Source organism: Brienomyrus brachyistius, chromosome 16, assembly GCF_023856365.1.
Source record: "Brienomyrus brachyistius isolate T26 chromosome 16, BBRACH_0.4, whole genome shotgun sequence".
Classification (NCBI taxonomy): Eukaryota; Metazoa; Chordata; class Actinopteri; order Osteoglossiformes; family Mormyridae; genus Brienomyrus; species Brienomyrus brachyistius.
The window spans coordinates 28,777,907-28,797,004 of record NC_064548.1 but is presented as its reverse complement, the minus strand read 5'-3'; the positions used below and the strand labels follow the sequence as shown (position 1 = coordinate 28,797,004).

At 42.2% G+C, this 19,098-nt stretch overlaps 1 protein-coding gene across 1 annotated transcript; it reads right to left on the bottom strand.

The window, feature by feature from the left end:
• Window positions 1-209: 209 nt before the first annotated feature.
• LOC125709569 (glycine receptor subunit alpha-2-like) lies at window positions 210-18,576 on the bottom strand. Its single transcript, XM_048978159.1, has 9 exons — window positions 18,073-18,576; window positions 16,530-16,666; window positions 12,321-12,388; window positions 9,947-10,170; window positions 5,602-5,684; window positions 4,800-4,937; window positions 4,309-4,523; window positions 2,338-2,487; window positions 210-1,452 (listed from the first exon to the last, which is right to left on the bottom strand). The coding sequence occupies exons 1-9, from the start codon at window positions 18,138-18,140 to the stop codon at window positions 1,174-1,176; spliced, it is 1,362 nt and encodes a 453-aa protein (XP_048834116.1). The 5' UTR covers window positions 18,141-18,576; the 3' UTR covers window positions 210-1,173.
• Window positions 18,577-19,098: the final 522 nt, after the last annotated feature.

The following is a 19,098-nucleotide window of genomic DNA, read 5'->3' as shown; positions in this document are numbered from 1 at the left end:
AAGGGAAATCCATCAGTCTCCCAAAATTCTTCCCTGCATTGCAGAAGTCAATATACAGAGAAGTCTGTGGCACACAATAAATGTATCTGAAGTAAACAAGCCTTCCATGCTTGCTGGTATGCTGGATGGCCAGTCCTCATATGTGGCCTTTCCGTGCAGCTCCTGCTTTTGCCACAGCTAATTTGCACAGGGGTTCTCAGGGAGTAATATTTAAGTATTAATACTGCATGAAAAGACATCAACCAGAGCCCAGCTAAGTATCAATACTGCATGAAAAGGCATCGACCAGAGTCCACCTGGGCAACTGGGAAGCAATGAGGAGAGAAGTCATGCGGCAGTTTTAAAAAAATCACAGTATGTTTTCATTTAAAATAAAAGGTGCTGCAGTAAGAAGGATAGATGGATGCAGATCACCTTTTTCTGTTGCTGGACTCATGTTGCAGTAAATGCACAACTACCCCCTGCATGTTTACAAAACTTTGAAAATGGACTCGAAATGCAAACAGCCATTTCATGCATCTTCGATACTTTATTGGCCACTTAGATCCATCGATGAACCAAAGTCAAAGTTTTTTACTTTCAAACATATATATTGTTTACTGTCATATTAATTAACGAATACATATCTAAGGCCTTTAGGTAAGTCATACAAATGTGTACAAACTTCACTCTTGGATTTTACATATAAAAATGGTCTCACACTTACTTGGAGATTCATGTGTTTACAGTGTGAATGAGTAAATATTCCTCACTGCTCACAAAATGGAAGAGAGTAGAGCACAGTATTAGCGTTATAAAAACAAAAAAAAAACAAAAGTATAACCCCACTGAAATGCATCTATATCCTGAAGTCCTGTGACATCAGCTGTAAACATCAGCTTAGTTTGTCCATAAAAATACACCATTGCTGTGGACAATTTGGTCTGTTACCACAATATTACCAATCTTACCAAAACAGTAAGAAAAAAATCCCTAAAGGTTCAGTATAATTCTTAACTTTTCAATTTCCGTAAATGTCTCAAAGTACATGCTGAATCCTTCCCATTTTTCTGGGACAAAAACCTGCACATACAGCCCTCCTGGAATCACTGTAAACTCATGACAGTTTTCAGAACTACCAAGACTGAGTGTGTCCTGCAGCCATTCCTGCTCGTGGTTGCTGGATTTATCCGGCTATTTCCGGATGTCCTCATGCCTAATGATCTTGTAGGTTATCCAGTAAAAGATATTGAATATAAGGAAGGCCAGTGGGAAGGCAGCCCGGGACACAGTGTCGATCCTCTTCGCCCTGTCCACGAACCTCCGTTTCAGGGCATCCGCATCCCTGGGGGCGTGAGGTGGAGGCGGTGGGGTTGGTGTGGTGGTCTTGGTGGTTGCGGCCTCCTTTGCCTGCAGGCAGTGACCCATGCCATAGCCGGCGAAGTTAAAGTGGCCCGCCCTAGTGTTGTCCTCCTGTGGGGGTGACAGGCGACAGACAGGCACTGTCAGGGTTAGCCTGCAGCCTCCAAACCAGAATGTCTCTCTGTGCTGTTCAGCAAATCCTGCCAAGCACAGGGCGTGCGGCTTTGAGCACTGCCGCGAGCGGCTGGCCATTCCGGCCACTGCATCGAGCGGCTAGCCATTCCGGGCACTGCCGCGAGCGGCTGGCCATTCCGGCCACTGCAGCGAGCGGCTGGCCATTCCGGCCACTGCATCGAGCGGCTGGCCATTCCGGGCACTGCCGCGAGCGGCTGGCCATTCCGGCCACTGCCGCGAGCGGCTGGCCATTCCGGCCACTGCATCGAGCGGCTGGCCATTCCGGCCACTGCCGCGAGCGGCTGGCCATTCCGGCCACTGCCGCGAGCGGCTGGCCATTCCGGCCACTGCAGCGAGCGGCTGGCCATTCCGGCCACTGCATCGAGCGGCTGGCCATGCCGGCCACTGCCGCGAGCGGCTGGCCATTCCGGCCACTGCAGCGAGCGGCTGGCCATTCCGGCCACTGCAGCCTCACATCATCACCCTGTGCGCATCTCACCTTGCTGTGCCCACAGGTCCCTGGTGGCTTCTTCAGTGCTAACATTAGAGAGGCAGTCATTCTCTTTGTGTTAGCAATCATAAAAAAATCCACATTCAAGATAATGTATGTACTTGGATTCATTTATTTATTAATCATTTACTTTGTTCACATGCGCATGTATTTTGATATTTTACAAAAATAGCTAACCAAAGGCTTTTTCAGAACAAATAAATCAAATAACGTTTATTTTAAAGTCGCACCCATGATCCCGATAAAAATTGGACTTTGCTGCTTCTTAGTGTTTCCCACACTGTGATCAATTCACATCCCCCAGCAGCTACCTTGTGATTTCGCGCTTGTCGTCGTCTCAGCCGCAGGAACTCCTTCTGTTGCCTGGAGACAAAGTTGACCCCTGCGTATTCCAGGAGAGCAGCAAACACAAACAGGAGACACACAGCCATCCAGATGTCGATGGCCTTCACGTAAGACACCTGTTCAGATTCAGAGACAATTGCTGAGGCGTGAGGCTCCCCTTACACAGTTCATATGGATTCATCAGCTCCAGGATACATCATCCCCAGGGCAGCGTGTGCCTTTGTGGGAAAGGACTCTGTTTCTGTGACTGGAAGGTTGCCGGTTCAAACCCCATGGCTGGCATGGTGATGCATGTAAAGTGCTTTGAGACAATGACTGTTGGTAAAAGCGCTATATAGATAAAATTGAATTGGACTGGTGATGCCGCCATTGGGCCCTTGATGAAGGCCCTTAATCCCAGAGACTGGCTGACTCTGCTTTCTTAATTGTGTCTGATAAATACATTTTATGAAGCATGTTCAGCTACAAACTCTTGTTATTTGTTCTGTTTTGGGGACTCATTACTGAGACTGACATCCACAAACATGCATCCTTTCCTGTTCCTGTTACCTTTGTGTATTAGATTTGTTTAAATTATAGGGTAAATGTGCTTTGGTAAGCCAGTATTTACTTTTAACTTTCTCTCTTTCTATATATATATATATATATATATATATATATATATATATGTATATATATATATATATATATATAGTAGGATTTTTTATATCAATTATATGCTATCATCCAATAGAGCAGAGTAAACATTCATCACATACAGGCCAACATACAGCTGGCTGGCTGCCTGATTGATCACGAGGCGAAAAGTCTTATGGCTAATTACCGTGATTGACTGAGGAAATGTGTCCTGATCCATAAAGTTAATCAATGCTTTATGACTGTAACCTCTGCCAGTGTTTTAGTCCTGCTTTGATGGCTGGCTTTGTTCCGCAGAGGAAATACTGATGAGTTTCAGTAAAACAGTCTTAATATTAAAATGATGGAGAGAAGCAATGTGATCCCTCTAGATCAGGGTGTTCATTGAATCAAAGAAAAAAAAAACTGTTGCGTCTTATTTATGCTGAAAATAACCCAGAGATTCTTTCCTGACATGAAACATCACACTAATGTGTGATGAAAAAGAATTGAAGTATTAATGTTTTCATTTTGTTCCATTGTGAAATATATAAATGCCAAATATGACAAATTTGTTAATCAATAGAACAAATCGAAAAAAAAAACAGAAAAAAATTATCATGCTAAATGCAGCAGAAAAATCTTCAAGGTCTGATTTCATGGTCAAAACAGCTGTAACCGCAGAATGCAAATAAATATACCGCAAAGCCAAGAGATGTCTAAAATATCATTGTGTGAAGTCATGCCCAGAACGATGGAACTTTTTAAACCCTCATGCGTCTGGAGATGCACACACTCCAGGTCCAATCTTAAAGTGAATTTTCTCATCATCTCTGCCTAGTACAGTGGATCGGGACAAAAGATGTGGACACAGATTGTGAATGATGGTACCCATGGTGACTGTTTCCATGGAGTTCAGCCATTAATGACAAAATATATATATATTGTTGCATTGGGCATGGGATTCTTTCTCTCTAAAAACATACAGGTCTTTGACAGTTTGGGTTAACAATACTAAAATGTTATTTTTCTATAGTTCTGATTTGATTTTTTCTTTAAGGTAGGGGTTGCAGTTAAATGAATTTTAAATTTAAATCAGCTGAATCCACAAACTGAGATGACATTTGAAAGAGAATTTTGTTTTTGAGGATTAAGCTGGAGTGCAGACTACCATAGGCCACCCTTCACTGGGTAAGTGTCTAGGAGACCGATAGATGGATGGATGGATGGATAGATGGACAGACAGATGGATGGATGGATGGACGGGCGGATGGATATGCGGAATGTGGAAGATGGCCCTGCCACGCTGCCCCTTGCGTCACCTTGGGCAGTGATGCACGGGAGCCCGAGCTCTGCGTCGTCATGGTGAGCACCGTGGTGATGCCGAGGGCCACACGGGCTGGGGCAGCATCCATGTTGATCCAGAAGGACACCCAGGACAGGATGACAATGAGCAGGCTGGGGATGTACATCTGGATCAGGTAGTAGCCCATCTGTCTCTCCAGGTGGAACTTGACCTCAATGCAGGTGAATTTCCCTGTGACGAGTAAAGCAGCAAGCCCCCATCACTCAGTGGTGCTGAAGGAGCTCATGCTTGGAAATGCATTCAGAAGTGGCTCGCTGCACCTGCAGGACTGCTTAGGAGAAGAGGAATGGCATTTGGGGATCAGCCGTCAATTATCTTGCATGTATTGTTTTCTTTCGCTGCTGTGTCACTGTTCACCCACAACACCCCCCACCATGACCCCCCCCCCCCCCCACAACTATTCCCCTTGACCACAACCTGCTCACCTCGCCCCACCCAGCAGCTCACCTGTGTTGTAATGCTTCGTGCAGTAGTCCAGCTCCTTCTCGTCCTTCAGGATGAACTGTGGGAGGGTCAAGCCATCAGCCACCTGCACTGCCCCCTCGGCCAGCCACTCAAAGATCAGATCATTCATGGTGTACCCAACTGCAAACAGAGCAGCTATTACCGCACGTGTCATAAAGCCACAAACACCAGTTACACTTAAAAATGATATCCCAGCATAAAATCTACAGGCCTCATCAGCATATATACTAATTTCTCTTTCCTGTAATTAAGACTAAATCATCATCACAAATAAGTGTGTTCTGGCCACAATGAAAGACCTAAAGACAAGAGACTCTGAATTAACATTCCCCAACACCTCCAGTATTCTTTGCTCCATTCAGTGGTGGAGCTCTAATTTTAATTATAGCATCAATTGTTGTCAAACTTAAGAAAATAACAGTCTTTTGTATTTGGTAGAAAGAAGTCAGTGCAGTAGTGGAATACGGGAAGGTGGACTGGCCTATCATAGCCCTCCCCTGGGTTCCCGGCCCATTTTCATTGGCTCTGAAAGGTGTCAATCACTGAATGGGAGAAACAGCTTTCTAAATGCTACAATTATAAATTTATAATAAATTATAATTTTGGAGCCTGGGGTCTCCATAGTGCACTTAGTAGGTGCCCGTCCTCCATGCCCCATTACTGCTTGTATTTTAAATAAATTTCCTCTGTATTTTACTTCCTTTTCTTTATATGTCTTCAAAGTTATCTGACTGCTGCAATAATTCACAGATTTCAGCTGAATTGGCTCCCAACTGCTACTCACAGCTTTCCAGCTGCATTGTGCAGGTTTGTACATCCATGGGGAAGTTTTTCAGGTCCATTGGACAGGACAAGATGAGAGTCAGCCTGAGAAGTAATAAAAGATGTGTGTGTTATTATGAGTAAATGAGATGAAGCACTGTCAGGAGAGGGTGCATCTCATCACGTCCCCCTGGCCATGTGCTCTTTAGCTCTATCACATGCAGTAGTGCCATATAGCATCTTCCTTCCTGCTTTTCAACACACTGTGGACTGCCGATTGCTAGATTGTACTACAGCATGTGCATGCAGGCAGGTCTCATATCAAACCGGAAAAGGGGCTGGCTCGCTGGCTAGCACTATGACCTCATTCTTCCAGCACTGCATGTTTCATTCCCGGTTTTTGCTCTGTGTCCTCTGTGCAGTTTGCATGTTCTTTCTGTTGCATGGGTTTCCAACAGGTACTGCGAGTTCCCCCTGATGTCCAGAGACATGTAGTTAGGTGAACTGGTGAGACATTTGTGGCACTTGATCAAAAAGTTTGAAAACCCCTGGAAAGCCTCTCTCTCTCTCTCTCTCTCTCTCTCTCTCTCTCTCTCTCTCTCTCTCACACACACACACACACACACACACACACACACACACACACACACTGGAAACAGTAAAACAGTGAAAATAGTTTAACAGTGAGGAATCCTGTAAAATTTGGCAAAATCACTGAGATGAGGGACAAAAAAACCTGTGCAGTTTGGTAAAAACAAACATGAGTGATACACCTGTAAAATATGGTGAAAACAGTGAGATGTATTATAAAAACCTGTCCAATTTGGTGAAAATAGTGAGATCAATGATGAACCTTTAAAATTGGGTGAAAATAGTGAGAGGAATGATAAATAACCTTGAAAATTTGGTGAAAACAGTGAGAGGAATGATAAAAAATTGGACGATTTGTTTAAAACAAAGAGATGCGGAATAAAAAAAACTGTGTAACTTGGTGAAAACAGTGAGATGAGTGATAAAACCTGTGTAATTTGGTTAAAACAGTAAAATGACTGATAAAACCTGTAGAATGTGGGGAAAACTGGGCCGTCACCAACTTAGGGCGGGGGGATCTCGTATCACATCCAAGTCATTATTGCATCTGTTTGGTTTTGCTCCATGACATTTTATAACATGCTTTGTAACCTTCATTCATCTAACAGAAAAACTATCTAAGAGAAGGAGATATATACAAATTGAACTCTTCAGTAATACACAGCCAGTAGCAATTAGTACTCCAATTAAATATTATGTTTTCAATTATAATCAGCACAGTGCGAAAAAAAGCTGATTTTAAAAATGTGCATTTAGCAAAAACGGAACACAACCAATTATTTGTATTTAAAAACAACATTTTCTCGAAATAACGTCGCCTATGTTGTATCCTCCCTGTCCAGCTAAAGGTAAGTGACTGCTTTGCTCATGCATAATTCACCTCTCTATATTTATTTAACAGGAATATTACCTTAAGGATATTGGGACTGTCAGGACACATTACTTGTGTCACAGACATCTATTATATTGCTATGTCTGTGAGGGTGTTTGGTCTCTATGCTTCTGAAGTTAGAAACATCTTCAGAGGTCTGCAGATGTCAGTCCAGGTGTTCTGTCTGTGATGCTCTGTCTGTGATGGTATTTGGTCTCCATGTCCTTGAAGCTGGGAACATCCTCAGAGCTCTGCCAAGCTCAGGCCAGGTGTTCTGTCTGTGAGGGTGTTTGCTCTCCATGTCCCTGAAGCTGGGAACATCCTCAGAGCTCTGCCAAGCTCAGGCCAGGTGTTCTGTCTGTGAGGGTGTTTGCTCTCCATGTCCCTGAAGCTGGAAACATCCTCAGGTCTGCAGAAGTCAGGCCAAGTGCTCTGTCTGTGAGGGTATTTGGTCTCCATGTACCTGAAGCTGGGAACATCCTCAGAGGTCTGCAGAGTTCAGGCCAGGTGGTCTGACTCTAAATGCTTAGATAGAACATTGATTCAATTCGACCACAGTTCACACAGTGAAGTTTCAATTTTCACTCATAAAATGTCTCGTTTTGGCAAAGCTCAGCTCTGACCTTCTATTTCAGCTATGTTACTGTCACTGGAGAAGGATACAGAGCTAAGATCCCACTGAAAGCTTACTCCATGTCTGTAACCTTGCTATAAATCACAGATATGTTATGGCTTTCACTGAAATAAAGGTAGCTGATTATGAAAAAGATCTTTTTGTGTTTGTTGATGCTTCCATGTCCCACTCTCGCCAATGTGGGGAAGCAATAAAAAACGCCAATAGGATGTTGGGTTACATCTCTAGGTGTGGAGTTTAAGACAAGGGAAGTGATGCTACGATTATATAATTCCTTGGTAAGACCCCACCTAGAATATTGTGTGCAGGTTTGGTCACCATACTTTAAGAAGGACATTGCTGCCTTGGAAAAGGTGCAACGTACGGCTATGAGAATGATTCCTGGTCTTAGAGGAATGTCTTATGCGGAGTGGTTAGCTGAGCTGAATCTGTTTAGTCTCAAGCAAAGGAGACTATAAGGGGGGACATGATCCAGGTATATAAGATTCTAACAGGTCTGGATGCTGTTCAGCCAAATGGCTACTTCAATATTACTGTAGCTTAAATACTAGAACTCGTGGCCATAAGTGGAAATTAGCGGGAGAACATTTTAAAACAAATTTGAGGAGGCACATCCTTAGTGTAGTTAGATTATGGAATAGTCTTCCTGCTAGTGTAGCGCAAGCTAAAACCCTGGGTTCCTTTAAATCAGAGCTAGATAAGATTTTAACAACTCTGAGTTATTAGTTAAGTTCTCCCCAAATGAGCCTCATGGGCCGAATGGCCTCTTCTCCTTTGTAAATTTCTTATGTTCTTATGTAATAACTCAATTCTGCCGAAAGGTGTGACACATTATTATTCAAGCTATTTTAACAGTGGCTATTGTTGGTACATTAGTTTGTCATTACTGAGATTGATCTACAATGACTCCATCTAAATTGGTATAATGTCTCTGAGACAGGTAAATACTGGAGTGACGATGATACGAAATAAAGAAATCTAAGCAAGCTGAATAATAATAAACAATAATACAAAACAAATTAAGAAACCAAAGTTAGCTCAGAACATTCTCTCCATCCATTCTGCCATTCATCCAACTTCAAGCACATCTAGAAGAGGGTCATTTCTAAGAATGGGGCCAACTGCAGAAAGCACAGTGCAGGGAACACCTTGGTTTGGATGTCAGTCCCTGTGAATTCTGGCCATAAAATTAAATGTAAATGTCTAGTGTGAAACTGAATCTTCTAAAAGCACAGGAAGCCTGCTGCAGTATGAGGCCAACATGCTACCTTACTCACAGAACAGCGGTAGGATCTGAGCCTGCACAGCATGAGGTGTGAGGCAGGATTACTCGCCACTGAGCCACCATGCCAGGCCAAAAACACCATCCTATAAAACCTCACTCACAGAACAGCGGTAGGATCTGAGCCTGCACAGCATGAGGTGTCAGGCAGGATTACTCGCCACTGAGCCACCATGCCAGGCCAAAAACACCATCCTATAAAACCTCACTCACAGAACAGCGGTAGGATCTGAGCCTGCACAGCATGAGGTGTCAGGCAGGATTACTCACCGCTGAGCCACCATGCCAGGCCAAAAACACCATCCTATAAAACCTCACTCACAGAACAGCGGTAGGATCTGAGCTTGCACAACATGAGGTGTCAGGCAGGATTACTCACCGCTGAGCCACCATGCCAGGCCAAAAACACCATCCTATAAAACCTCACTCACAGAACAGCGGTAGGATCTGAGCCTGCACAGCATGAGGTGTCAGGCAGGATTACTTGCCACTGAGCCACCATGCCAGGCCAAAAACACCATCCTATAAAACATCACTCACAGAACAGCGGTAGGATCTGAGCTTGCACAGCATGAGGTGTCAGGCAGGATTACTCGCCACTGAGCCACCATGCCAGGCCAAAAACACCATCCTATAAAACCTCACTCACAGAACAGCGGTAGGATCTGAGCCTGCACAGCATGAGGTGTCAGGCAGGATTACTTGCCACTGAGCCACCATGCCAGGCCAAAAACACCATCCTATAAAACCTCATTCACAGAACAGCGGTAGGATCTGAGCCTGCACAACATGAGGTGTCAGGCAGGATTACTCACCGCTGAGCCACCATGCCAGGCCAAAAACACCATCCTATAAAACCTCACTCACAGAACAGCGGTAGGATCTGAGCTTGCACAGCATGAGGTGTCAGGCAGGATTACTCGCCGCTGAGCCACCATGCCAGGCCAAAAACACCATCCTATAAAACCTCACTCACAGCCAAGCTTCACCTGATGCTGTAGAGCACATTCCCATTCTTGAAGATCCTCAACAACTTGTTGTCGGTGGTGACGTCATGGAAGTTAGCGCCCTTCTCGTTAGCAAAAAAGAGATCAGGCTTCCAGATAGAGTCGAGCATGGATGGGTCCAGGTCCAGTGAATCATCTGGGTACTCGCTGTAGGCCAGGCGTGGGTCATTCCATTTCTGTCTCAGGAAGATGTTCACCCTGTAGTCCTAATGAGAGCACAGGAGATATGAGCCACTCTCTCATATGCTTTTCACGCTTTTTGTAGCTCTACTTTTGCCATGTGGCTGTAATGGAAAGACACAACCAGAGTCCATTTTCCAGCACCATGCATGCTACAATGGATTCCATGCATTGATTTTCCAAATCTCCTCATTCCACCCACGATCGCAGTCAGCCGGAAGTCTACACCAGGTAGACAGGGGAGCCCCCTAAGTGGAACGGTACTCCCCGTGGTTTGGACCTGTAAAGTCCAATTTAAATGCTTAGTTCATGTTTCATTTTAGTCTCATAACAGGAGACTAACACCAGTTTATGCACAGCTATGGGAGCTCTGCTTACAGAAATAGCAACAACAACAACAATTAATTATCATTATTATTATTATCATTATTATTGATGTAAACATCATAGAATGGTATGTAACGGAAGTATAATTCTTTAAAGTCCCAACATTTATGACTGGTCTGACCATTAAATAATTTATTAGTAAGCTCTCATTTTTGTTTGCCTTGGTTACAACCCATCAAGAATCACATAGCTGAGACTGACTAAGAAGATATTGTTCGGTAAGTGGTAGAACTTTCTAGAAGCTGTTAGTACAAAACCAATAAATTGGAAGCAGCTGAACATGGAAATTTGTGCACTCAAACATTGTTTTTCATTATTATTTTAATTGCAGATTATTAGCGGTTACAATGATTAAGCATCAGAGTGAAATCATAGGTGAAAGGTTCATATTAGAAGGACTCCCTTGTTCCTAAGCAACATGCACACTGCATTAATATACTACTGGCATTCACCAGCCATACAGCTAATTAACCAGTGATTTTACCATTTTATATCAGATTGACCATTTTATCTGTCAAACTAAAAGCATACTCTTTATCTATATATACACTATATTACCAAAGGTATTGGGACACCCCTCCAAGTCATTGAATTCAGGTGTTCCAATCGTTTCCATAGACACAGGTGTATAATATCAAGCACCTAGGCATGCAGACTGCTTCTACAAACATTTGTGAAGGAATGGGCTGCTCTCAGGAGTTCAGGGGATTAAGGTGTCAGATGCAGTGGTGTAAAGCACGCCACCACTGGACTATAGAGCAGTGGAAACATGTTCTCTGGAGTGACGAATCACGCTTCTCTGTCAGGCAGAGTTTGGGTGGTTGCCAGGAGAATAGTAGTTAACTGCACTGTGTGAAGTTTGGTGGAAGTGGGATTATGGTGTGGGGTTGTTTTTCAGGGGTTGGGCTTGGCCCCTTAGTTCCAGTGAAAGGAATTCTTAATGCTGCAGCATTCAAAGCCATTTTGGACAATTTCATGATCCCATGTTTGTGGGAGCAGTTTAGGGATGGTCCCTTCCTGTTCCTACATGGCTGTGCACCAGTGCACAAAGCAAGGTCCATAAGGACATGGATGAGTGAGTCTGGAGTGGAGGAACTTGACTGGCCTGCACAGAGCCCTGACCTCAACCTGATAGAAGACCTTTGGGATGAATTGGAGCGGAAACTGAGAGCCAGGCCTTCTCGTCCAACATCAGTGCCTGACCTCACAAATGCTCTCCTGGAAGATTGGTCACAAATTCCTAAAGCTTGTGCACAGCCTTCCTAGAAGAGTTGAAGCTGTTATAGCTACAAAGGGTGGGCAACTCTATATTAAAGCCTCTGTTTTAAGAATGGGATGTTATTAAAGTTCATGGGTGTGTGTAAAGGCAGGTGTCCCAGTACTTTTGGCAATATAGTGTATATGAACAGAACTTTTATTAACTTATAAAAAATCAGTTATGTATATCCATTCTTTACACATATTAGACAATATAAAAATAAATATGATTTAAGTACCAGCTATTTTTGTCAGTAGATTCCTGGGAAAAAATAAACTTCTTTAAATTCTGTTGAAAATGCAATAAAATATCAGGTATTTATTGACTGTTTGGTTTTTGACACAATGCGCAGAGCAGTCCAGAGGAAATCTACAACTCACCATTATTGTTTCAAATATTGAAGCAAAACTGTTGATAAATATGTTCCAGGTAACATTAACTGCTGGAACTGCAGGTTACACAGTAAACATGACATTTGCAAGCCTGCTTTATTTTTAAGGTAGCATGAGAGGGAAGAGCAGGAACACGTACCATAGTTGTCTCCGTCACAGAGCCGAAACTGTTGATGAAAATATTGCACGTGACATTTACCGGGGGACCTGGGGACACAAGGGGGAGGATAAAGGCAATGAGGGTGGGGCAGCCGAACAGGAACCAGGTCATCTGCAGGGCATCTCCTCTGAGAGCTCAGAACACCTTCAGGAGGAGCTTGATGTCCAAATCCATCAACTAAACACTCAGCACAGCTAAATTGCAGCTTGTTGTCATTCAGAACTGCTATTTTGAGTTAATTATTCATGCTGGTTTTCATAAAAAGCACCTTTGCATTTATGAAAAGCTGAGAGTGGATCTTCATTTCCCTGATCTGTGATGTCAACCAAAGACATTCTTTAATTCTGTTTAAATGACTCAGTTCCATGGATGCAATTCATGACAAAGTCAGTTTAATATCTTAACAAGTATCCAGTTAATGTTTTCTATGGTCATGGTCTAGAGAAGTATTCAGTCTTTTAAATGTTAAAAATCAAAATCCATAGCACTGCATGTAAAAGTCATCATTGAGAGTTTTGTGACTTATGAGAAAAGGGTCACACTCATCCAGCTTAAAAAGTCAAATGAGGTTTTGTTGTCAGAATCCAGCCTGGCGAGTGTCTGTCGGCCATCTGTGGTCCAGATATGCGCACAACACTAGCTCTTACTGTACTTGGAGCTGGTTCCCACCTAAGATCTTGATTAACCCTGGATCTAGCATGTCTAGTACTGCATGAGGTACCTGCTGGAAGAAAGTGCTTCATAATTAATCAGAATCCAAGCGTAAAGGTTGCTGAGATCACTAAAACCCTCTTCTGGGCTCAATAATGAGTCTCATTAATGCTGAATGGACCTGGATTGTAAAATTGAGGACCGATATTTCCCTTAACCAAAACCACTGTAGGCCACTTATTGTCACTCCAAACAATGTTGATGACAGAAATATAAGAGGTAGGATGGAATTCAAATAAGGGTGAAAACTCAATTGTTTAGTGATTTGAATATCTCAGTAACAAATTAAACTGTGTTAATTTAAGTTCAAGATTCATGATGAATGATTCAAGAATGTAAGACATTAAAAGAATTTATAATTCATTTAACTGAAATTAAGCAATGGTAAAGGAAAGAATATGCAATTTTTAACTAAAATATTAAACACAATGCAATTACTCAGTGGGTATATTATACTAACCCTAACCCTAACCCTAACACATTTTAAAATTCATACTTAAAGGTTCTATAACATATACTGTCCTGCTTTTTCATCTGCAAGGTAACTTTGAAGACAGGCTGTAAACATGATGCTAATTTCACTTATTTCACCCATAGCATCTCTGTAGTTCTCAGGATGAACAAACAGTCTGTTTAATTTCAGCAGCACGACACTGAAGGCAAGTCACAGACAGATATTGTTTCTGAGGCCATAGTGGAAGAGACAAACACGTATTCAACCTATGAAAGCAACAGCAGTGGTTTTCATGTCTTGGGCTTCACACCTTGCCTGGGCTTTTCCACAGTCCACAGTCAGGTGGCTACAATGAATTCTATTAAAATAAAGAGGCTTAAACAAATTACTGCATGTAACAAACCAATCAAAAGTAGGTCAGTCAGTTGTGCAGTTTTGACCACACAGATAAACCCAGAAGTCTGCCCTGCTTGCAGAATCCTCAGCTGTCGTTATGCATAGCAAAATATAACATACAATGATCTTAATGTGTATCGCATCACACCTCAGGCTGCTGAGCTAATATGCAAAGCATTTACAATGTAACCAGACCATCACTGTGTGAAAGAGCTAAATAAAAGATTCAACAGAATCAGGCCCCAGAAACAGGCTCCCAGAATAAGCAGAATTGTATGTTATTCTCATCAGTCCTACACCAAAGACGCTTGTTTTAGGGATCAACTGTAATTTCAAACTTAACCAGAGGCAAGGATAATTGGTGTCTTTGAAGATGTGCCTGTAAATTTAGGAGAAGACTGAGGATGTTTGAGAAAATAGTAGAAGCTGTTAGCTGAAAATCTAAAGCACAAACATATTCGGTATGAAATAAAAGAGAGAGGATATGTGTATAAGGTTCAGTGACAGGTGCCAACCGTTGTACTTCTGAGGAATCACCTATAAGAACTGCTATGGTTTAGCAGAAATGCAGGACTTTGACTAGAAATATGGTTTATCCAGAGTTATCAAGATGGGAGACAAAACTAAGCAGAACTGGTTTGGTTTGATAGAAGAGAAAGCCTCTCTCTCATATTCAGGGATAACAGGTTTTACACAAGATGTTCTCTAATTGTAAGAGCCTTTACACCTGGTTTACCGGTAAATCACTGAAACTTTGCATGTATCTTTGAGAAAATGTTCAGCTTTACTGCAGCCAACCCCAGCTGCTACCTAGGAAAACATCATTCATACTATGTGCTGAGTTCATATTGACCAGTAAACTGCAAAAGGGGATTTGCTTACTCCTCCTCAAACATAATCGAATAATGATATTCTCTTTTATGTCCTTTCAGTACAAAAATATCTATATGAGTTCATCAAGCTGTATGTTTGATCTTCCATTTCAATGTACCCCCAGTCTCTTACGGAAACTTCTAAGAGCCAGAAGCTCAGAGGGTGGGAATGTTCCATTATTCCCGTTCCTCTGTACACCCAACAGCCTTCCTTGTGTTATATCTCCTCTGACTACCAACCAGCTCAACATTCTAATGCCACCATTGTGTCTGAGTACTTTCACACTCCTCAGTCACTTCCCCTGCATGTGACTTCCAGCTGAAGCTCCATAGCTTCACATGTGAGCTGATCACTTGGGATTATACTTCCGAATGGAGCTATCATAAACTCTGCCTCAGTGCATTATGGGAGTTACTGGGAAATCAGTATTACTATAGGTATTTGGATCATTGTTATTAATAATGATTATTAACAACAACAACAAAACTAACAAACAATAACAATAACTACAGTAACTAGAAAGGGACGTTTGTGAACAAACCTCATGTTCGCTTGAAAAAGCCAGCTACATAAATTTAAATTAAAATGAATGAAATCTGATTGGCTCTTGGAGGCTTCTCACACTTCCCCAAACCTTTAGCCACAGTCAGCCATTGTCACACTGTGCAGCAAAAACCTAGGGGGAGTCTGCCATCAAAAACTGGAGAAAGGCAGCTGTTTAAATTTTCCCATTAAAAACACCAAGAGAACTTTCATTGGCTGTTGGAGGCTCCGCCCACTTTTTCAAACCTTGTACCGCAGTCAAGGTATGGAGAAGTGTAGGAATTATGATGGCTATACTTCTAAAGCTGTAGAAGAACAAACGTTTCAGAAATGGGGGGCAGAGAATAATAATAATAATAATAAGCTGAAAAAAATAACAATATCTTGGCCAACATAATAAGCATTTGGGAAATCCAAATCAAATCAGCTGAAATCTAATCTGGGAGTCTGTGATTTATATAAATAACGATTCTGTGCAACAAATAAAACATCAGATAATCTTTTTTTTTTCATAAAGTCAACTGTGATCCATAAGTTTTTATGCAATGAGAAATTTTACATTACATTTGGTCAAGTATTAATGTTATCTTTCTGGCGTATGTGAATCTTTGATCCCATGAATACTGACACTATGAAGACATTACTGATATCCAAATTAATCAGCATTTAATACAGACGAGAATGTCTCACAGCCTAGGTGAAATTAAATGTAGTGATCAAAAAATAAAAGTATACCTTATAGTTTTTCTTTACCATTTCCCCCCTATTATACCACTTGTATGTTTTATACAAGTTAATGTCTGATTTACTTCATCAGCCAGGAGATGCTTCCTGATGCTTCCAAAAGCTGATGTGTTAAAGGCTAGAAGGGAAACCTGTGTGTGTCCAGGAAGGATCTTCCTGCTTTCTGCAGGCTGCATGATCAGTCACAAAGATGCGGGTGCCTGCAGGTTACCAGCACTGCAATGACTTATTGACAAGAACAGATCTCAGGGCAGGATCATGTTTCATTTTCCACTTGAGTGCCTCGGCAATCTTACTTTACACTGACTTCAAACCAAATGTTTTGCTGATACAGTAGCTGCAAGAGACCAGCTACCGTGATATGCATTATACTCATCTATACTTCCCAAAATCAATCTTTTATTTTATGAAAGTAAAACTGTTACGATCGAGGCTTAGATTTAAGGAATACAACATTTAAAATGTACCTTTGAAATTAGGCCTTATTCGTGCATCATAGCCTGATGTTCTACCCATTAATTTGTCCAAAAAGTCAGAGGGAGACATAGTGGATGGTGACCCTCTACCCGAAGATCTGAAGTCATGTTCCTTGCCATCAATCACCCTAAGAGAAACAGGGAAACAACAGATTAAAGTACTTCTCAGCCAGGCATACAACTCTGCAAAAGGCGGTTTACTACAAAGATCCATTCACTGCTCCATGATACTGTGGTACAGCGCAGAAGGCAGGATCCAGGCATAAGCCAACGAGGCAGCTGCCTATGACCTGCACTGACACAAGGGGCCCCAACAAAGTTACACAATATTAATACTCCTTATTCATATATTGATAAATAAGAATAATTACAAACTCTAAATAATAAAACCATATGCATCAAATTAAAATGTCCATATGCAGGCGGAAGCAGCGGATTTAGCTGTAGGCAGAACAGGCACCTGTGCTGGGGAGGAAGTGGAATGCTCATCGGCTTTCTTTGTAGGGGGGGTCTCCAGAGTATAGATTTGCCAAGGCCCCCTGAAAAGGTAGGTCTGGACCAAACTGCGCGTTAATAATCGTAAAAATAAAAATACTGACTATTGTAAAATTAATAATTGATAATAACATCAATTTAGTTTCTTACAAATATAATTTATCAATGAGAATGCACAAATGCACACACACAGGTCCACACCACAAACAGGCATGTGAGTGTGCATACGTGTGTCTGCGTGTGTGTGCACGCGCGCGTGCGCGTGCCTGCGGTGCGTACATTCTCGTTTCCCCCTAGGCTTATGGTAACGTTTTCTCTGGTCAGGATGGATGGATGCACCCTACGTGTCGCATGTATGGCAGTATTATCATGTGCGTTAAGGGCACGTCTCCTCGAAAAGCTTCTCTCTCCACACGCATTCAAGTTGGTCTCTTTCTTTCCCCACCGTCCGTCCACCGCGTTTGCACCGACACCCACAGGCAACAGGACAGAATTACTCCGGATGCTTTGGAATACAGGAACCCAGAATCTGGGTGGCAGTGCTGGCATGAGGAGTGTGCGATTCAAGGAAGTATTTCATTTAGCCGGTATTGTTTTACTAAAAGTATTTATTTGTTTCTTACGATTTTCAGTGCAACATCACAAATCTAAAATATAAATATAACTGCATGATCAATGTATTGATGTTTTGTCAATATACCGTAATGATTACTATATCAAATGTAACAAGGTGGATCTTTATGTAAGTGTTTATTTTCTTAAATAAAACCTTTAACTGTGGAATGTAATAATTCGCTGTTAAAATTTAGCGGCACATGGACCCGCCAGTCTCCGCCGTTTTGAAATGCATTTTTTTTCTGAGTACTATCCTATAACCTACTTCCAGTTAACTCGGTGAACTCAATTCGGGAGAATCGAGGCAATCTGGGAAAACCTTTCTAGTTGAAGAGTAGCACAAAGGTAAAGAAACTGCCCGGCTCCCGGGCAAATTTAAAAGGCAACAGAGAGCAACAATCATAAGAGCATTAGTCCCACATACCTGAAGTTGTTGGTCTGTAGGAAACCCACAAATAAGACTGAGAAAAACTGAGTAAGGGGGCGACTCATCCCTTCAGGTTTTTTAAGTTATTGTGACACTTGTCTGTTCTGTCCCATGCGTGATTGTCGCTCAGATATAAGATCCACGGCTTCTCCGAGCAGCTGAAGCGCAGTTACGTATCTTCGTTAGGAACATGCGATGATGAGCAGCAGGTTTTCTACTTCTTAGAATCATAGTTCACTTTAGTTCTTCGCTGACGCTAAAGCTCCCAGTCTTTTGTAAAGAACCTTTTATAAACATAAATTAGAACGCACCAAATCATTATTACACTAAAAATAAAGATAAGTTGCAGTTCAAAACGCTTAATTAAAATCGTTGATCATGCAACTTCGTCCCCTTTTAACGATGTTAAAAGCCTTGCGGAAATAATAGTGCAGGGGTTTTGCGAAATTACTGAGTTCAACACAAGGCTCACCGACTGGCTGAGACGCGCATTTAGGCGCTTTGACTCATCATAGCCATCGGACAGCTCCTGGTTAGTCAGAGCGCAAGCGCACGACAAGACCGGGGGACGTGAGCGGAGTCTCAACGTGACATGACAAGTGACTCCGGACTCCGGCACCGCGTCCACGCCGCTTCAACTGTATACATAATGTGTGTCGTCGGTGTGCCATTAACTTGGGAAGCGAATGCACAGTAGACCGTGGTATGCCAGCACGCGTTCTGACATCAAATGAGAAACCCAGACACACAATCGTCTTTAGGTCTGTAAGATATACAATACAATATTATGGATTATGGAGGATATTATGAACTTAAGGCTAAGCGCTTTACTGCCATAGAAATTTATAAAATGGCTTTCTCAACAATAAAACTTAACAAGAATCGACGTCCCCAATTACTCATCCAAATATTATTTACACGTGAAAAAATGCAACATTAAGTACAACTTTATGTTATTGGTGAAATATTTCCTGTCAATTTATAGCCAGCAGATGTACACACCATTGTGTATACATACATATA

Bases quoted from the DNA above. Each gene is read 5' to 3' on its own strand.
- LOC125709569 (XM_048978159.1), bottom strand. From the start codon at position 18,140: ATGAGTCGCCCCCTTACTCAGTTTTTCTCAGTCTTATTTGTGGGTTTC. The intron at 2,488-4,308 runs GTGACGCAAGGG...GAATCTGAACAG, and splicing joins CCCGTGCATCACTGCCCAAG to GTGTCTTACGTGAAGGCCAT. The intron at 1,453-2,337 runs GTAGCTGCTGGG...TCACCCCCACAG, and splicing joins GACAAGCGCGAAATCACAAG to GAGGACAACACTAGGGCGGG.